This window comes from Aedes albopictus, chromosome 2 (genome assembly GCF_035046485.1).
Source record: "Aedes albopictus strain Foshan chromosome 2, AalbF5, whole genome shotgun sequence".
NCBI lineage: Eukaryota > Metazoa > Arthropoda > Insecta > Diptera > Culicidae > Aedes > Aedes albopictus.
In genome coordinates this window covers 486,176,596-486,193,233 of record NC_085137.1, presented here as the reverse complement: position 1 = coordinate 486,193,233, position 16,638 = coordinate 486,176,596, and the positions used below count along the sequence as shown (strand labels likewise).

The 16,638-nt window shown below is 43.6% G+C and overlaps 2 protein-coding genes across 2 annotated transcripts; one reads left to right on the top strand and one right to left on the bottom strand.

The window, feature by feature from the left end:
- The first annotated feature begins 85 nt into the window (after positions 1–85).
- LOC109623112 (DNA repair protein Rev1) lies at positions 86–11,991 on the top strand. The gene is made up of 3 exons (XM_020077581.3): positions 86–240; positions 626–1,932; positions 10,037–11,991. The coding sequence occupies exons 1-3, from the start codon at positions 193–195 to the stop codon at positions 11,868–11,870; spliced, it is 3,189 nt and encodes a 1,062-aa protein (XP_019933140.3). The 5' UTR covers positions 86–192; the 3' UTR covers positions 11,871–11,991.
- LOC109623114 (transcription factor grauzone) lies at positions 11,852–16,026 on the bottom strand. Its single transcript, XM_020077583.3, has 4 exons — positions 15,870–16,026; positions 15,641–15,792; positions 14,254–15,573; positions 11,852–12,201 (listed from the first exon to the last, which is right to left on the bottom strand). The coding sequence occupies exons 2-4, from the start codon at positions 15,752–15,754 to the stop codon at positions 12,043–12,045; spliced, it is 1,593 nt and encodes a 530-aa protein (XP_019933142.3). The 5' UTR covers positions 15,755–15,792; positions 15,870–16,026; the 3' UTR covers positions 11,852–12,042.
- Positions 16,027–16,638: the final 612 nt, after the last annotated feature.

Below are 16,638 nucleotides of genomic sequence, written 5' to 3'. Positions count from 1 at the left end.
CAACTGTGTATGCGTGAGATGTTTTGTTGTGTGTTTTGAAAGCCGGGTTTTTGATCTAGAGCAGTTCTTTTTCTTGCGCGGGGAAAGAAACGTCAAAGTTCTGCGAGCACGGATGTTTTGATGGGTTGGAAGTTGGGTTTGGTGAAAATTTTCCGAAAATTTTGCTTAATTTGTGTCGTTTAGTAAAGAACAATGAAACGAAATGAAAAATTTGAAAGTGAAACGGGATTCGAAGGATGGGTGAGTAGATTCTTTTTCTATGTATTATAAGTGTTCAGAAATCTGTATGATTTTATATATTGTTGAGAAAAAAATCTCGGAAAAGTGGCGCGAACCTACGACTGTCAGTTCATGCTACATTGATCCTACACAGGATTCATTAAATTTACAAGAATCAAATTCAGCATATAAGGGGTGATACACACAGGTCACGCAAAAATCAACCTTTTTCAATCCCCTTCTCCTATGTCACACTTTTTGTATGGGACCTTCTTATATTTTGTATGGGTCTTCACGTCCTCCCTTCCCCCTAAAAGCTTAACGTAATCTGTGCACGGCCCCTAAGATTTATGAAGTTAAGAAATCTTATATTAAATTACTCCTCAAAATAAAATCTCTTTCGCAGGGTGACTACATGGGCGCCAAAATTTCCAAACTTGAAGACCAGTACCGACACAGTGCGGCCAGCGTTGGTGAAAAACTTTCGAACCTTTTCGCGGGTGTATCGATCTTCGTCAACGGCTATACCAACCCTTCGGCCGATGAGCTGAAGCGTCTGATGATGCAGCACGGTGGAACGTACCATCACTACAAAAGGCCCACGACGACCTACACGATTGCGTCGAACCTTCCGGACGTGAAGGTGAAATCCATCACGTCCGAAGTGATCATCAGTCCCCGTTGGGTGGTGGAATGCATCGAACAGAAGCGACTACTAGATCACAGCAAATATCTGTTGTACAGCAATCATAAACCGTCGCAACCAAAGTTGGCCTTCGGGAAGCTCGCCAGTTTGGACGTGCAGAAACCTGTGGTGAAGCCGGACGGTAAGGACGACATAAGTAAGGACGAGTTCATGAGCCTGTTGACCAAGTTGCATGTACTCAACGAGAAAATGAAGGAGTCTGAAAGTGCTGGGAAGAAACCTTCTCAAGAAATATCTAGTAGTCCTGTCACACCATCGACAAAAACCAATGAACTAAAGCAGCTAGAAAACTCCAAAGTAAAGAAGCAGATATTTCCAAAATCCCAGGAGCCTGGTACATCCACTCAAACCCAGCCCAGCACCAGTGATCAAAAGAAGCCTACTTCGAAGGGATCTCTCAGAGCGACGGACCCCAATTTCTTGTCAGAATTCTTCAGCAACTCTCGTCTGCATCACATAGCAACCCTTGGAGCAGGTTTCAAGCAGTACGTCGCCGATCTCCGCGAGTCACACGGTGCCGGTTCGTTTCCGGAGCGCGAAACGCTACGGCATCTACTTCCCAAGCTGGATGACCACCTTGGAGGGCCACGTGGCCCCTTCGTAATGCACATCGACATGGATTGCTTCTTCGTGTCGGTTGGCTTGAGAAAGCATCCCCACTTGCGGGGTCAACCGGTGGCGGTGACCCATTCGAAGGGCTCCGAAGCCGGCAAGGTTCAGTCCCATCCGGGGCAGAATCGGTCGCTGGAGATTGAGCTGTACCAAAAACGACTGGAGGAGCGCTACAAAACGCCGGACATTCCGTACGAATCGCGGCTGCTGAACGTGGACGACAACAACTCCATGTCGGAGATTGCGTCGTGCAGTTACGAAGCCCGCAAGATGGGCGTCAAAAATGGGATGTTTGTTGGATCGGCCTTGAAGTTGTGTCCGAATCTGAAGACCATTCCGTATGACTTCGAGGGCTACCGGGAGGTGGCTTTCACGCTGTACAACACTATTGCAAGGTAGGTAGCAGTTTCGAATTATATAAATATTTGAAATGTTTTTTTTTTACCTTTATCAATGTATTAGTAGCCGACATCTAGTTTTTCACTTTTACCAAATAATAGAATTCAAAACGTTGCTCTTAGGAAGACTTGAGAGCCGGTCATGCCTTATAATAGGGCTCCCTATTCTAGAAACCATGTTTTACGCGGAAGTACAGTCGGTGGCTTGGTGGTCTAGTGCCTACCGATTCTCTATAATTGTTTATTGTTTATTCGTCAACAGGTGAATGGTTTATCTTAAAACAAACATAAAACTCTTCTAAAATTTAGCTTATTAGTTTCCCGAGACAAATTAAAATTAAATACACGATGGCACTTGTTGAAAACACGGGACATATTACGGATCGGTTCATGGAATCCATAGTTAGTTCTGGTGAGGGGAAAACGGATAATTGCATTTTGGCGAAGATTCCGGTAGTGTATGTTGATATCCAGCATGCTGAGGAGCAGCGGACAATCAATGTTGCCTTGTAGGAGATCCCCTTCAAAGCACGCGGCTTTCGTAGCTTGGCAAGTTTAACGGGTGCCTCCAACTGAGGTGACGAAGGGCGAAACGGGCGAATTTACGCTGGACGGCCTATAGTACGGTGACCATACGACGAATGAGTATTCTAGTACAGGACGCACAATAGAACAATACAAAGCTTTCAGGCAGAGGCAGTATACGTCCGTGAACTTTTTGCAGAAGCGAAACAGAAATCCCAGCTGTGACGAGGTTTTTGAAACGATACGCCACACGGTCCTTGAAGGTTAGCTGAACATCCAAGAGAACACCCAAATCCTTCACTGTAGTTTGTAGTTTCACGCTTCAATCGGGTTTCCGCCAGGAAATAATCAAAGTGCAATAGGGAGCGTTTATGGCCGAATGAAATTAGCAAGCATTTTGACACATTTAGCGACATTCGCTTGACACGGCACCGTCGAGCGAAAATTTCCAACTGTTGTTGCAAGAAAAACGCATCGTGTGAGTTCTTCACTGCGTAATACAGCTTCAAATCATCGGCATACGAGAGTTTCAGACAATCCAATACAAGATTGACATCGTTCTTGTAGAGCAGGAACAAGTATGGACCGAGGTGACTGCCTTGAGGAACGCCGGACCAAACCAAGAAAGGCATCGAAACAAGGTCTCCAATTTTGACGGACATGCTTCGTTCGGTCAAATACGATCAAAGCCAGCGGAGCAAATTATCGTTCATCCCTAGTTTATCGAGTTTAGCAATCGCAATCTGATGATTCATTTCATCAAAAGCAGCAGACAGGTCGGTGTAAATGGCGTCAACTTGCCGACCAGCTTCAATTTGGCGAATCACAAACGAAGTAAAACATGCCAAATTAGTTGTCGTGGAGCGTTTAGGCATGAAATCGTGTTGATCCGGCGAGATGAAATGACTGTAGCTCTGAATTAGCTGTTGTAGAACTATCACATCGAATAATTTAGAAATCGGATACAGTGCAGCTATACTACGATAATTCAAAACATTCATTCTACTGCCCTTCTTGAACACAGGGAACACATATGATAGCTTCCAACATTCCGGGAACACCTTGGAGGTCAAAGACATGTTGAACACTGTTGCCAAAGGTGCTGCCAATGAATCCAAACAGCTTTTTAATACTAAAGAAGGAACTCCATCTGGGCCGCAATCCGTAGAAGATTTCAGCTGCTTTCCAGCTGCAATAATCATGTCGTCGGAGATTGAAAACTGTTGCAGCGATGCTGATATTCGAGGAACAATGGCGGTGGCGTCTGCTATGTCTTGAGGGCTCAATTGTTCGTTAGTAAACACTCGAGTCGAGTGTTTAACAAGACACTGAAGACGACCTTACAGTTGAGGTCGAAATACGTATCTGTCAAAGGATGCAAATTCTTAGTGGAATTCAAATACACAGTACTTAACGCGATTTTCTTTTTACTTACCTCGATGAAGCCGGAAGTGCCGGTAAGCAAAAATTCGGATCAGCATCATGCGGCGATGATTCAGAATCATTGTAGCAGGCCAGTTCCAAAGCCGGTGACAAGGGTTCGATGCTAGGAGCGGAGGACGAATCAGATCGCGAAGCGATACTAATATTAGGGTAATTGCCTTGCGGGGCACGGTGGAAGCCCCGTTCCTAAGTCTCAACTACAAGACCAGGACGGCTGTGAGTCGCAGGCTGACGTCGAAGGGTTGCGTTCCAGTGCGTTTCGTGTTTTGCAGCGGCATGGCGCTACCGCGGGCTCGTAACAGGCCAATCCCGAAGTCGGAAGCGAGGATTCGGTGGTACTAGGAGCGTATCAAATCGCGAATAGATACTAATGTAAGGGTACTTGCCTAGCGAGGCACGGTGGAAGCCCCGTTCCTCAGGACCAGGACCAGGACGGCTGAGTTGACGCTGGCAGCAGGGTTCGACTGAGTTAGACGGGTCGGAGGCTTCCATAATGCCGTGGCTCGTGCGTCCTGGTGAATCAAGTGCTGATGTCGAAGGAATGCTTCCCAGTGCACCATGGTCGAGTATTGAAGCGGCTTTGTTCTCCGTGAACGGAATGTCGAGTAGTGATTGAAGTCATGATTAGTTTTTTGGAAAATCTACGAATTCCCTCAAACGAATGCCGACAGGTCTGGATGATGGTTCCAGAGCCATTTCTTTGAGATCAGGATCTAATCTGATTTTGTAAGAGATAAATGTCAAAGTGGTTACGTCTTTTCCTTTCGGAACAAGGTGCACAACCTCTGGAGCATCAGGTAAATTTAAACATCGTGAAACTACTTTTTGCACATCGTTGTCGCTTATTAGCGGATTCAATCCTTTCATGTACAGCCAAAACTTGTTGGGTGCTGTGGCATGCGTGATAGATGGCACAGAAAGTTGGATCTCGCTATGATCGACCATCTTCGTACCATTTACATTCGGGACGGACCCATCCGGTCTACGGTCTCCTCGACGCCGTTTAACACCAAGTCTTGGCCATGCTGACGGCGAGGAAACAGCGGCAGATTGAAACGGCTGAGCTGGCTGACCAGTAAAATTGTCGATTTTCTTGATCAGTTTTTCAACCACCGTGAACAGCTCCGACACTTGTTTTGGTACATCAGCAAGTTGGCAATTAGGCGTCATGTTGACTGTTGCGATTGTCGGCAAGATAAGCTTGTATTGAACGACCGTTTAGTTCATTTCTACAAGGAGGACAAATGAAAATCGCCTTCCCTGATGGAAATTCTTCTTTAAATGTGCGAGAGTTTAATCCACAGCACTGTTGGTTGATGTGGAACAATGCTTCACAGAAACCGCAACGTATAGGCTCGATATCATTGATCTCTAGATTGCATTCGCCACAAAGTTGTTTTGCCATGATTGCGCACTCTAACCGAACTTGATACAGTAGACGTTCGCTCAATTTTGCAATTATCGCACCGCTATCTGTCAAAAACAAAACGTCAACAGAGTTGCGATGTTTTTCGGATGCACTACAGCTGCATTGCGCTGTTTTTGAGTGCATTCTGGCTGCGTCCAACAGCAATTGAAAACTGTTTGACGGCTGTCAGTCGTTGCAGTTATCGAATTTCATTCGGTAAGTGAAGCTTAAACATGTTGCAGTTATCGAACGTCTACTGTATTACTATAGAACACCGGTAGGGATACTCTAATCTCGCAGAATGCAATTCACAGTGAAATGCAGTATATCGGATATGAAAAATGAAGCTCGCAATAAAACGCAGTATAGCACGGGTGAGAGATGGAATTCGCAGTGAACCGCAGTATAGCACTGATGAAGATGGTGATTTATTTGATCTTTATCACCGAACAGCTGCAGGCACAAAATTAATGATTTTCACGATGAACACTATTTCTTTAATTGAGTATTTATGCTGATGACACAGTACAACACATTAGTAACGTAGCCCAACACAAACGTATATTTTTAAAGCGCTGAAAAACAAAAAGACCGAAATACGAGCGATAAAAAACAACATACACTTAAGCACAGGGCTGGGAGCGATGATTCCGATGGATATGCAGAAGGTTCTGTGTTCAATCCTTGACTCGTCCTTTTCCTCCTACTTTGTGTCTTTTTATCTACTTTCTCTTTATTCGTATATTCGTAGCCATCGCTAGAACCAGAAACGAAAATGCTTCGTGCCTTTCAACTTCCATAGCACAGTGTCAAATTATCATAGAACGCCTCCTACACTTATGTAATCAAGCGAACTGTGACGCATCATCTTCACACAACTTATTACTTTACGCCTGGCATCCACGCACCAATGCGTGAACCCTGGAGCCAAAAGTAACCATTTCCCAACAACACTCCGGCATCCGCATGACATTGTGCAGGTGCAGAGGACTCAACGGCCTGCAGAGGGCAAGTGATTGCAATCATCACTTCCTGCCCCTTCCCTACATCGATCTGCAAGCTGACGTAGCCGGTGTCATTCTTAGTCCCCAGCAGCTATCTCATTGGTTCCTTGTGTATGAATGTAGCTGATTTGGCGATACTGATGTAGCAACTACTAAATGCTAATACTCGGGATTTTGTTTTGTTTAACCCTTGTAAGAGCTGGTGCCAACAAAAATCAGACAGACACGCTGAATGTTCACTAGGCCAGTGTGGTGTTCACCGTTGATGTGTTCATGAGCCTCGCTTGTGAACTTCGTCTTCTTCTTTATGGCTCTACGTCCCCACTGGGACTTGGCCTACCTCGCTTCAACTTAGTCTTCTTTGAGCACTTCCACAGTTATTAATTGAAGGGCTTTCTTTGCCTGCCATTGCATGAATTTGCACATTGTGAGGTAAGCACAATGATACACTATGCCTAGGCAGTCGAGAAAACTTTCCCGACCGGAACGGGAATCGAACCCGCCGTCTCCGGATTGGCGATCCATAGTCTAAACCACTACACTCAGGCAAATAAACCTAAGATTATCATAAGGTCTAAGTTATAAAATGGCCTTTAAACAATTCATAACGGCTAGTACGATTTTCATAAGGTCGGTCTGGGACGCAGAATCGACTCACAGTTTGGCTTTTATACACATTTAGCAACACGATATTCTCAAGCATCGATAGCCGTGTGGGTTGGGCACGAGCTCAGTGATCTCGACGTTCGTGGATCGATTCCAGTCTGCGTCATTTTACAATTTTTCTGCTCTTTTCATAAGTTTATCTTATGTAATTAGGTCATAATGAGCATGTTCAATTTTCATAAGGTATTCTTCTGGCCATATACTTTACAGTTATGGCTAAATTTCATAAGGTATTTTGATGAATTTCGGTACTTCAGACTCTAGTTTAATTTAAAAACACTTCACTTTTGCAAAAGAAAATAAAAAATGAATAACTCTTTTAAAGAAAACTAGAAAGGACGAGCAAATTCCTTTTAATTCTACTACTGTGCTTATCTTCGGACAGATAGGCCTATTTCGTCTGTGACTTACAGACTTCTTCAGTGTCAAGTGCTCGACTGAAGAAAACCTCGCATTCGTTGTGGTATTTATACTAGGAGTGTATGTGTAGGTACGTGTGTGGGTAAAAGTGTAGGTATAAAAATGTAGGTACAAAATTGTAGGTACATATTTGTAAAAAAGGGGGTATATCTACCTGTTAGAAAACAGGGTGTTAATAAGATACCTAAAGCTAGGAAAATTCCTACCGATTTGGTAGGTAGTCAATTGGTGTTTGTTGTGTTATTTTTTCCTGCCGATTTGGTAGGTAGTCAATTTGTGGTTTGTGTATTGTGTAATGTTTTGTGTGTGTTAGGTAAAAATTTAAACAGCCACGTGTACCCATTGCCCTGATCCTTGTTAAGTAGTTTTTTACAGTAGACGTTCGCTCGGTGCAAACGGTTTAACTGCAATGCTTTTTAACTGCAAGTCCGCTAAGTGCAACAATTTTGCAGTTATCGCACCGCTATCTGTCAAAAACAAAACGTCAACAGAGTTGCGATGTTTTTCGGATGCACTACAACTGCATTGCGATGTTTTTGAGTGCATTTTGGCTGCGTCCAACAGCATTTGACAATTGTCTGACGGCTGTCAGTCGTTGCAGTTAGCGAATTTCATTCGGTAACTGAAACGTAAACATGTTGCACTTATCGAACGTCTACTGTATTGTTTTGTTTGTAAATTTCTAAACTTTCTGCAACATCAAGTTTCCATGGGTTTGTAATGTGTCGTAAGAGTTTAATATTTGAAGTATTCAAAAAATGTCCTTCATTGAAAATATGTTCAGCAACTTTAGATTTAAAATGATGAATGAGTCCCTTGTCTGTGTCTTTGTGTGCTTTTGATACTTCCGTTATGTGTTCTTTGAATCGTGTGTTGAGTGTGCGTTTTGTTTGTCCTATGTATATTTTGTCACAGTGATTACATGTTACTTTGTAAACACCAGATTTTGTTAAGTTGTCCAACGGGTCTTTCGTAGATCCTAAGAGAGTTTGAAGTTGGTTAGCTTTGCTTGTGAAAACTAATTCAAAACCAAACTTTCTGAGAATTGGTCGGAGTTTTTTGGTGTCATTGTTGTAGTTCACAGTTATCCGTTTAAGTGTAGGTTCTGTCCGTGTCAGTGTAGTCAAAGAACGTCTGTATTGTTGTTGTGTCTTTTTGTTGATGATCTGTTGTATTGTTTGTTTTGTGTAACCGTTCAGCTGTGCTGTTTCGAAAATGTAATTAAGTTCTTTCGTTTTTCCTGTTTCACTAAGTGGAAGTGTCTGCATTCGGTGTATCATGTGATTGAAGGATGCAATTTTGTGTTGATGTGAGTGATTTGATGAATTTGGAATAGTGCGTTGAGTGTGTGTCGGTTTTCTGTAAATTTCGAAGGAAAGTGTTGATTCTTGTTTTACGATGAGTATGTCCAAAAATGGTAGTTGGTTGTTCTGTTCAATTTCACAAGTGAATTCGATGTTTTTGTGTGCATTATTGATATTGTTCAAGATTTCAGGTAAAAGATGTTTCTTAACAATACTAAACACGTCGTCAACGTATCTCCACCAGACTTCAGGAAGCTGTTTGTTGTTTTCTAAGCGTTTTTCCAAATTTGCCATAAAAATTTCACTTAAAAATGGAGAAAGTGGATTGCCTATGGGGGCACCATTAAGTTGTTTGTAGGTTTCATTTCTGAACGAAAAATAATTTTCTTCCATACAAAGTTTGGTTAATTTGATGTATGTACGAACTTTCTTAATCCAATCTGAATCTGAATCTTCATATTGGTTCAGAAGCCAATCTTCTAGTAGGTTAATGGCCTCTTTAACTGGAATGCTTGGAAATAGTGATTTAACGTCGAATGAAACTAAAATTTCATCGTCGTTAACGGATAAATTCTGTACTAGTTCTGTGAATTGTTCGGAATTCTTGGCAGATCTACTGTGAAATTTTTTAGGCATGTTTTGGAATTCTTGTACTAAATATTTGGCAATTTTGTGTGTAGGTGAACCAATGGCTGAAACAATCTCACGCATTTCATTTCCAGGTTTATGAACTTTGGGAAGTCCTTTTATTCTTGGCAATGAAGGGTTAGATTCTTTCAGGCTTTTAATGACGCTTCCTAAAACTGGTGTAGACTCTTTGAGAGTTTTGTCAACACGTCTTACTAATCCTGGAAGAAGATCAGTACGTTGTTTTCGGTTTTTTGTACCTACATTTTTATACCTACACTTTTACCCACACACCCTACACATACACTCCTAGTATAAATACCACAACGAATGCGAGGTTTTCTTCAGTCGAGCACTTGACACTGAAGAAGTCTGTAAGTCACAGACGAAATAGGCCTATCTGTCCGAAGATAAGCACAGTAGTAGAATTAAAAGGAATTTGCTCGTCCTTTCTAGTTTTCTTTAAAAGAGTTATTCATTTTTTATTTTCTTTTGCAAAAGTGAAGTATTAGTGAAGTGTTTTTAAATTAAACTAGAGTCTGAAGTAACAAGTTCTACTAAAAGCTCTAAAGTAATAGTAAAGTGAATTTCGGTAATTTACTTCGCTAGTGTAGGCTAACTGGAGAACTTGTGAACTCTTAAGCCATTATATGTTCGCCCTCTCCTTATCACTCCTACTCACCATCTCCTCCACCTATCCGCAGGTACACCCTCAACATCGAAGCCGTCAGCTGTGACGAGATGTTCGTGGACCTGACCGATCTCATCAACGACATCGGTTCCGACGTGATGGACTTTGTCGGGCTGGTTCGGGACCAAATCCAGCAGTCCACCGGATGTCCATGTTCCGCTGGAATTGGCGCTAATCGCCTGCAGGCCCGCATGGCCACCAAAAAGGCCAAACCCAACGGTCAGTACTACCTGGCCCCGGACACGGTTCTGACCTATATGCGAGAAATTCCGATCGGAGACTTGCCGGGTATTGGTCCGAGTACCACGTACCGACTGAAACAGTTGTCCTGGAGCACGTGCGGGGATCTGCAGGCGGTTCCGATTGCCGTTTTGCAGAGAGAATTCGGCAAGAAGTTTGGCGATACGATCTTCCATGCTTGCCGGGGAGAGGACGATCGCCCCTTGGTTTACGATCAGGTAAGAAAATCTGTTTCAGTAGATGTGAACTACGGCATTCGGTTTAAGGAAGAGTCCGAGGTTGAACGGTTTATGAAACAGTTGTCTGAGGAGATTCATAAGCGACTTATGGAGATTAAAAAACGGGGAAAGGTAATTACGGTTAAACTGCTTGTTCGATCGCCAGAGGCACCCGTTGAGACCGCCAAATTTATGGGTCATGGGCTGTGCGACATTGTCAACAAGTCTCATCCCTTGAAGGACTACACTTGTGATCTGGCGGTGATCGAGAGAACTGTACTTGCGTTGATGAAGCAGATTGCAGCACCACCGCACGAACTGCGTGGAATCGGATTGCAGATTTCCAAGTTTGAAGACAAGAAATCTTCCGAAGGTTCGAAGAATGCCTTAAAAACAATGTTCGAGAAGGTAGCTGCAAAGCAGGAGACTGCCAAGGTTGATCAATCGATTGCAACATCGTCCCAACCTCTCTCGGTTCCCCCTAGAACGGAGACTACACCAAAGAAGAATTCGCAGGCAACACCAAAGAAGTCGAAGCCAGCCCTGGCCAGTGTCGGTCGAGCTCGTGGAAGACCCCCCAAAAGCCTGTCGTTGAACAAGCCCAAGCCGACCAACGACATAATGCGTTTCTTGAAAGATGCCAAATCTGGACCCAAGGAGCTAGAGATTCCCGAAGGAATGGATCCGGAATTTCTAGCCGCCCTTCCGGACGAAATACGTGCCGAGGTCATCAAAGACTACAAACTTCAGCAAGCTAGAGAAAATCGTGAACCGTTGAACCAACCGAAACCCAGAGAAGTCTCGCCTCAACCGTCCACGTCATCGGCCATGAAAACATCCCCCGTCGTTGCCGACGAGAAGATTAGCGTGGATCTGAAGTTCCTTCAGGCCCTTCCGCCAGAACTTCGCCAAGAAGTGGAGCGGCAGATCGAACTGCAGAAGGATACCATGGTGATCACCAGTAGCGAACCGGAGTTCCACGAACGTCTTCAGGTCACTCCGGAACAAAGTCCCGTGAAGGAACGTTCAGAAATGACCACCCGAAAACCGGAACCGGAAGCGGAACAGAACATTTTGCTGCGGTCGGATTGGCGCGGTCTTCTGTCGGCATGGGTGGAAAGCGGTGACGAACCGGAAGGGGAAGACGTGGACATGATCGCTGGGAACGCACGGGACTTGGTGCGGGGGAAGCGACTGCACGAGCTCTACCTGGCGTTGCGATTTCTGTTTCGGATCTTGGACGAGCGGGGCAGCTGCCAATGGCACCGTGTCTACGGTAGGATCGTGCAAGCAGTGCAGGTTGTGATGATGGAAATCTACCGTACTAAAATGGCTGTGCTGGAGAAATTCGGATGCGGGAAACCAGAATGTTGCAATACGGCGAAGTAGGACACTTTTGTCTACATCTTTTTTGTTATTTTTTGATAAAGTTTGTTACACAATTCGTAGATCAATTTATTGCGTACATTGGATATTTATCCCCTACTAATACAATACGCTTAAATGTAAACTTTTGGTTATTCATCAGTATTATCCCAAAATTCCCTCCCGCCTCACTACCTTAGGCGTCTTTCATGACTCGTTTGCGCATTTCCTCCTCCCACTCGACCGGGTGGGCAGTCTTCCGATGCATGTACTGTTTATTCTTAGTGTTGAACCGTTCCGGGCAGTGGTTGCAGCCGTACAGAGCTTCTCCGGTGTGGTGGATGGCAACGTGCTCCTGTAGGAAGATAATTTGTTGAATTTTATAATTAGCATCTTGTACCATTTGGACAGGTGTACCTATTTTGGGCACTTGCCGCTAAAACCACATACTAAAATCTAAATTCCCAACTAACATTTTCAGCACTATAAGCCCTGGGCTTGGATTATATCTTCCAGGAAGCTTTGATTTCAGGCAAGTGGTCGATGTGCTTTGCAGTAATGATTGGAATAGCTGAATGTATAATCAATGGCAAACAATTCTGTAAAAATCAGATCTTCAAGTCATCGTCATATGGTATAGTTATACTGATCATGATGCTGCATAGTATATCGAACATTTGTCGAAGTCATTTATGTGCCGGGAAAATATAATTCCAAGTTGGTGAGAATATTACAAACTGAGGGAGGGTAATAGGCCCAGTCAGACCCCTGAATGGGCAATGTGGGTTAGTTTATGGGAATGCCATTGAAGGTTTGTAATATTCTCCGAGGCTTTCGAAATCCAACAGGGCGCGTCCCCGGGTTGCGGATAGGGGAAAAGGGAGATTTTTCGCATTTGTACTGTAATCAGCCAATGTGATATTATCTCCTATGGTGTTGTAGTGCGAATGAATGATCTCATTCTATGGGAATTCGAACCTTGTAATGTATTGTTTATCAACTTCAATTTTCTAAGCTTGATAAGGTTTTGAAGACAAACATGAGATGAGAGAATTGCCTAATAGGAAAGTCACACCAGCAAAGCTTTTACATATGCAAATGCTATGCATGGGGTCATGTCTAGCATTTAATATGTATGGCAATGACTGGTTCTTACCTAGCAGGGGTACTACAAGACCACGCGGACAATTCGATCAAAGGCTTAATTGGGGATAATATATTTTCCAGAACTGAAGGAACATTTTTTCCGGGTAACTGGTGAGTCGGTGAAGTTAGAAGTTTCCGTTTGTTATACCGTCAGTGTACCAGTAGCCGCTCATGACCCAATAGCCGCTCATTGTTGTAAAAATCAAGTTTACACGCATAAATACACTCTTTTTGGCGCGGATATTCTTGGACAATGTGAATTAGATGAGAGCACAGCCATTTTATGCAATATTTACCGAAACACATAAATTTTATGAACAAAACAATGAAAATTTTTGAGCGGCTATTGGGCCCAAAAAAGCTGTAGTTAATTTTATGTGTTCCAATAACCGCTCACGCAATAAAGTGCGTGAAAATCGTAAAATCTGCCAGTTTTAGTACACCGTGTATTTAATCACTGTTATATGCTTACACTAAACAGGAAAAACTAATTGTAAAAACATAGAATTGCAAAAAGAATACAATTTTTCGGAAAAGTCTACTTAAAAGGTGACAAAAATTTGTTCGTGAGCGGAATTAGGACCACTTTGGTCTCGCACCAACTGTAATAAAATCATATGTTTATAAAAAGTTCTACTTTAGTCTTGATTTGTATCTGATTGTGCTTAGATTGAACTAACATAAAATGCAAAAATATTTCAAATCGGCTTAACAATCATTCAATAGATGATGTTTTTCTACGAAACTGGCCTTAGATGAGCGGAATCTGGTACCCTGATGGTAATTGACAAAATAAACAATCGGGCGTTTTTTCTTTCTATGACTTGCTTGGCATTTTGAGGATTGTTTTTTTTTTGGTTTTGGAAGGTATGCGATTCACTATTGATGAGCCTTAAAATTATTTTGCATCTGAATAGCATTGATATTGTCAAGTCTGTACCAACACCCTAATCCCTCACCAAAATACCCTTTTCCTATCCCATGGCGTTTATGTGGTCAGCAAAGACTATTCAGCCATTACCCCTCCTTATCATCGGCTTTGGACTGACTTGCGCTCTCATTGCCCCACCAAATGCTGCAAAATGAAATGAAAATGAAACTAACATTTTCAGCACTATAAGCTTCAGTCACAGGACTATGGATTCACTAAATACACCAAATCTAGTGAAAATGGAATCATTCGATTAGCTCTTCCAAATTTGCAATTCCCGATTGCCACCAGGTTTCTGTGAGAGCTAAAAAACTAACATAGGTAACTCACCCTCATGTGATGCGGTCGTTTGAACTTCTTGTGGCAAATGTCGCACGCGAACCGGCTCTCGGTGTGCGCCCGGCGCATGTGACAATTGAGCGCGTCCTGGTTGCGCACCTGTTTGCCGCACAGCTCGCACGCCAGGGCCACCTCCGGCTGGATGTGCATCCGGCGGACGTGCTTCGTCAGGCAGTACTTGTCCGTCAGCCACACCGAGCACATACTGCACTGGACCCGGTTCTCCGTTCGCGTTCCCAGGTGGCCCTTGACGTGCGTGTCGAAGCACTGCTTCGATCGGAACACCCGGGCACAGACATCGCAAACGTGCTGCTCGCCGTCACCGTGCATCGCCACCAGGTGCTTCTTCAGGGAACCTTGCGAGGCGAGCACTTTCGGGCACTGCGGACACTGTACCGATCCATGGGCCACCATGATGTGGGCATTTAGGTGAGCATTCGAGACGAACGGCTTCAAACAGACGTCGCACTTGAAGGGTCGACTTTCGTTCGGCGAATGGACTTCTTTGGTGTGTTCTTTAAGCACTTTGCTGGAACTGTAACTCTTGTTGCAGATATCGCAATGGAATGCGTCCGGATTCAAATGCAGCTGGATGTGCTCCACCATCCAGCATTTCTTGAATATTTTCTTATTACAGCACTTCAAATAACCCTGCTCATCATGGACGTACTTGTAATGTTTTCGTAGTTCCGTGAAATCCTCCAGCGGTTCCGAACACAAATCACAAGAAAGCTTGTAGTGTTGCAACACTAGTTCATCTATTGTAGGCTCATTTGGTTTCCTGTCTCTTCCGTCTTGCTTGGTCTTTTTAGCGGATCCCAATTTCGGTTTAAACTTCTTCCGCTTGGGTTTAACATCCTCCACATATTCCCCTTCTTCTAGGTACGGCTTCGTATCCGAATCTGAATCGTACGAGTCGTCCTCTTCATCGTCATCGTCCACTTCCTGAAACATGTCCATCGGTGTCCATTCCGGATCGCGTTTAGCACGCACGTCCACCTTCACTTCCCCATCGGACAATCGATCAGCTCCAATGGTGGCCTCGCAATACGTGTTCAATCCCATCCATTCCGAATCGTCCGGTTCCTTCTTCACCACGTACTCCATCTTGACCAAACCGTCATTGTCTTCAATCTCCACGGTTTCATACGAAGCCACTACCTCCACGGAATTCGTAGACGACGTCGGAACAAGTGCCGTCCTCAGAAACTCCTGATTCTTTTGAACCTGCTTCGCGTAATCGTAGAACCCAGCTACCGTTGCTTTGCAAACTCCGCAAACCATCGTCGGAATGTCCTGATTACGAGCCACCTGTATCGCATGGAGAAACCAAAGTCAGAACTCAGTCCAAAAAAGCATCCCGAAAACCATCACTCACCCGAAAGAAGAAAACTCGGTCGACCTTCCGACGAAAATCGCCATCCTCCACCGTCAACGGTCCGCTGCTGTCGTTCCGGCTCAGGCAGAGGCGGCAGGTCTCTGCCATGTTCATATTGTCCCGTGAGGGCTTGGGAATCCAGTTCCAAAGTTCTGGTGAAGGTAGAATCAGAAAAGTCAAACACCACTTGCGTTATGCAACTGTTAAAATCCATCATAGCGATACTAACCTTTGGTGGGGCGGATTTACACAGCAGCTATGCTTAGGCGGGTGAGTACGAACGATTCGATGCAAAATAAGCAAATTTTTACAGTAATTTTGGCGATTTTGCTTGGTAGTAAAATAAAGTCGTGATAATCGATGGATGTTTGTTGTGAACCTGACGATGGCGACACGCTTAAACTGCTTCACTCATCGCATGAGTAACAGTTACTCACTGTGGAGCATCGCTGCAAATCCGAGAGAATGCGTGAAAATTATGTGTACGGCTTACTCACGCCGTGAGCTGATGGCCAGTTACACATTTTTGAGCTCTTGGCTTGTGTTGACAAACGCTCCAAAATCGAGCGTTTGTTAATTTTTTCAACAAAAAAAAAAAAAGAAAAGTTTTCGTTGTGATGGTCGCAAGGATGATCTCCAAAAGTAAGTAATAAACTAATAATCAATTGAAATAAGTTGTTAAATTAAGTTTTTATTTCATTTAGGCAATAAACTGTATCGCTGGAACATTCAGGCAATGAATTATTCCAGTCATCGATACGCAATACCGGATGCGGAACTGCCACGAATTTGACGACTTATGATGCGTCAACAGAATTAATATTAATTTTTATAATACTAATAAACTTTTAATTAACAGAAACTACCGTTTTTTATTCGAAAACCTTCAAAAAATAACTAATTTAGTCAAATGAGTAACTAGCACACATTTTCAGAGCAAGCGAAGCATACGCATTTATGTGTAACGGTTACTCATTCTTCCGGAATGGTGACGAAAC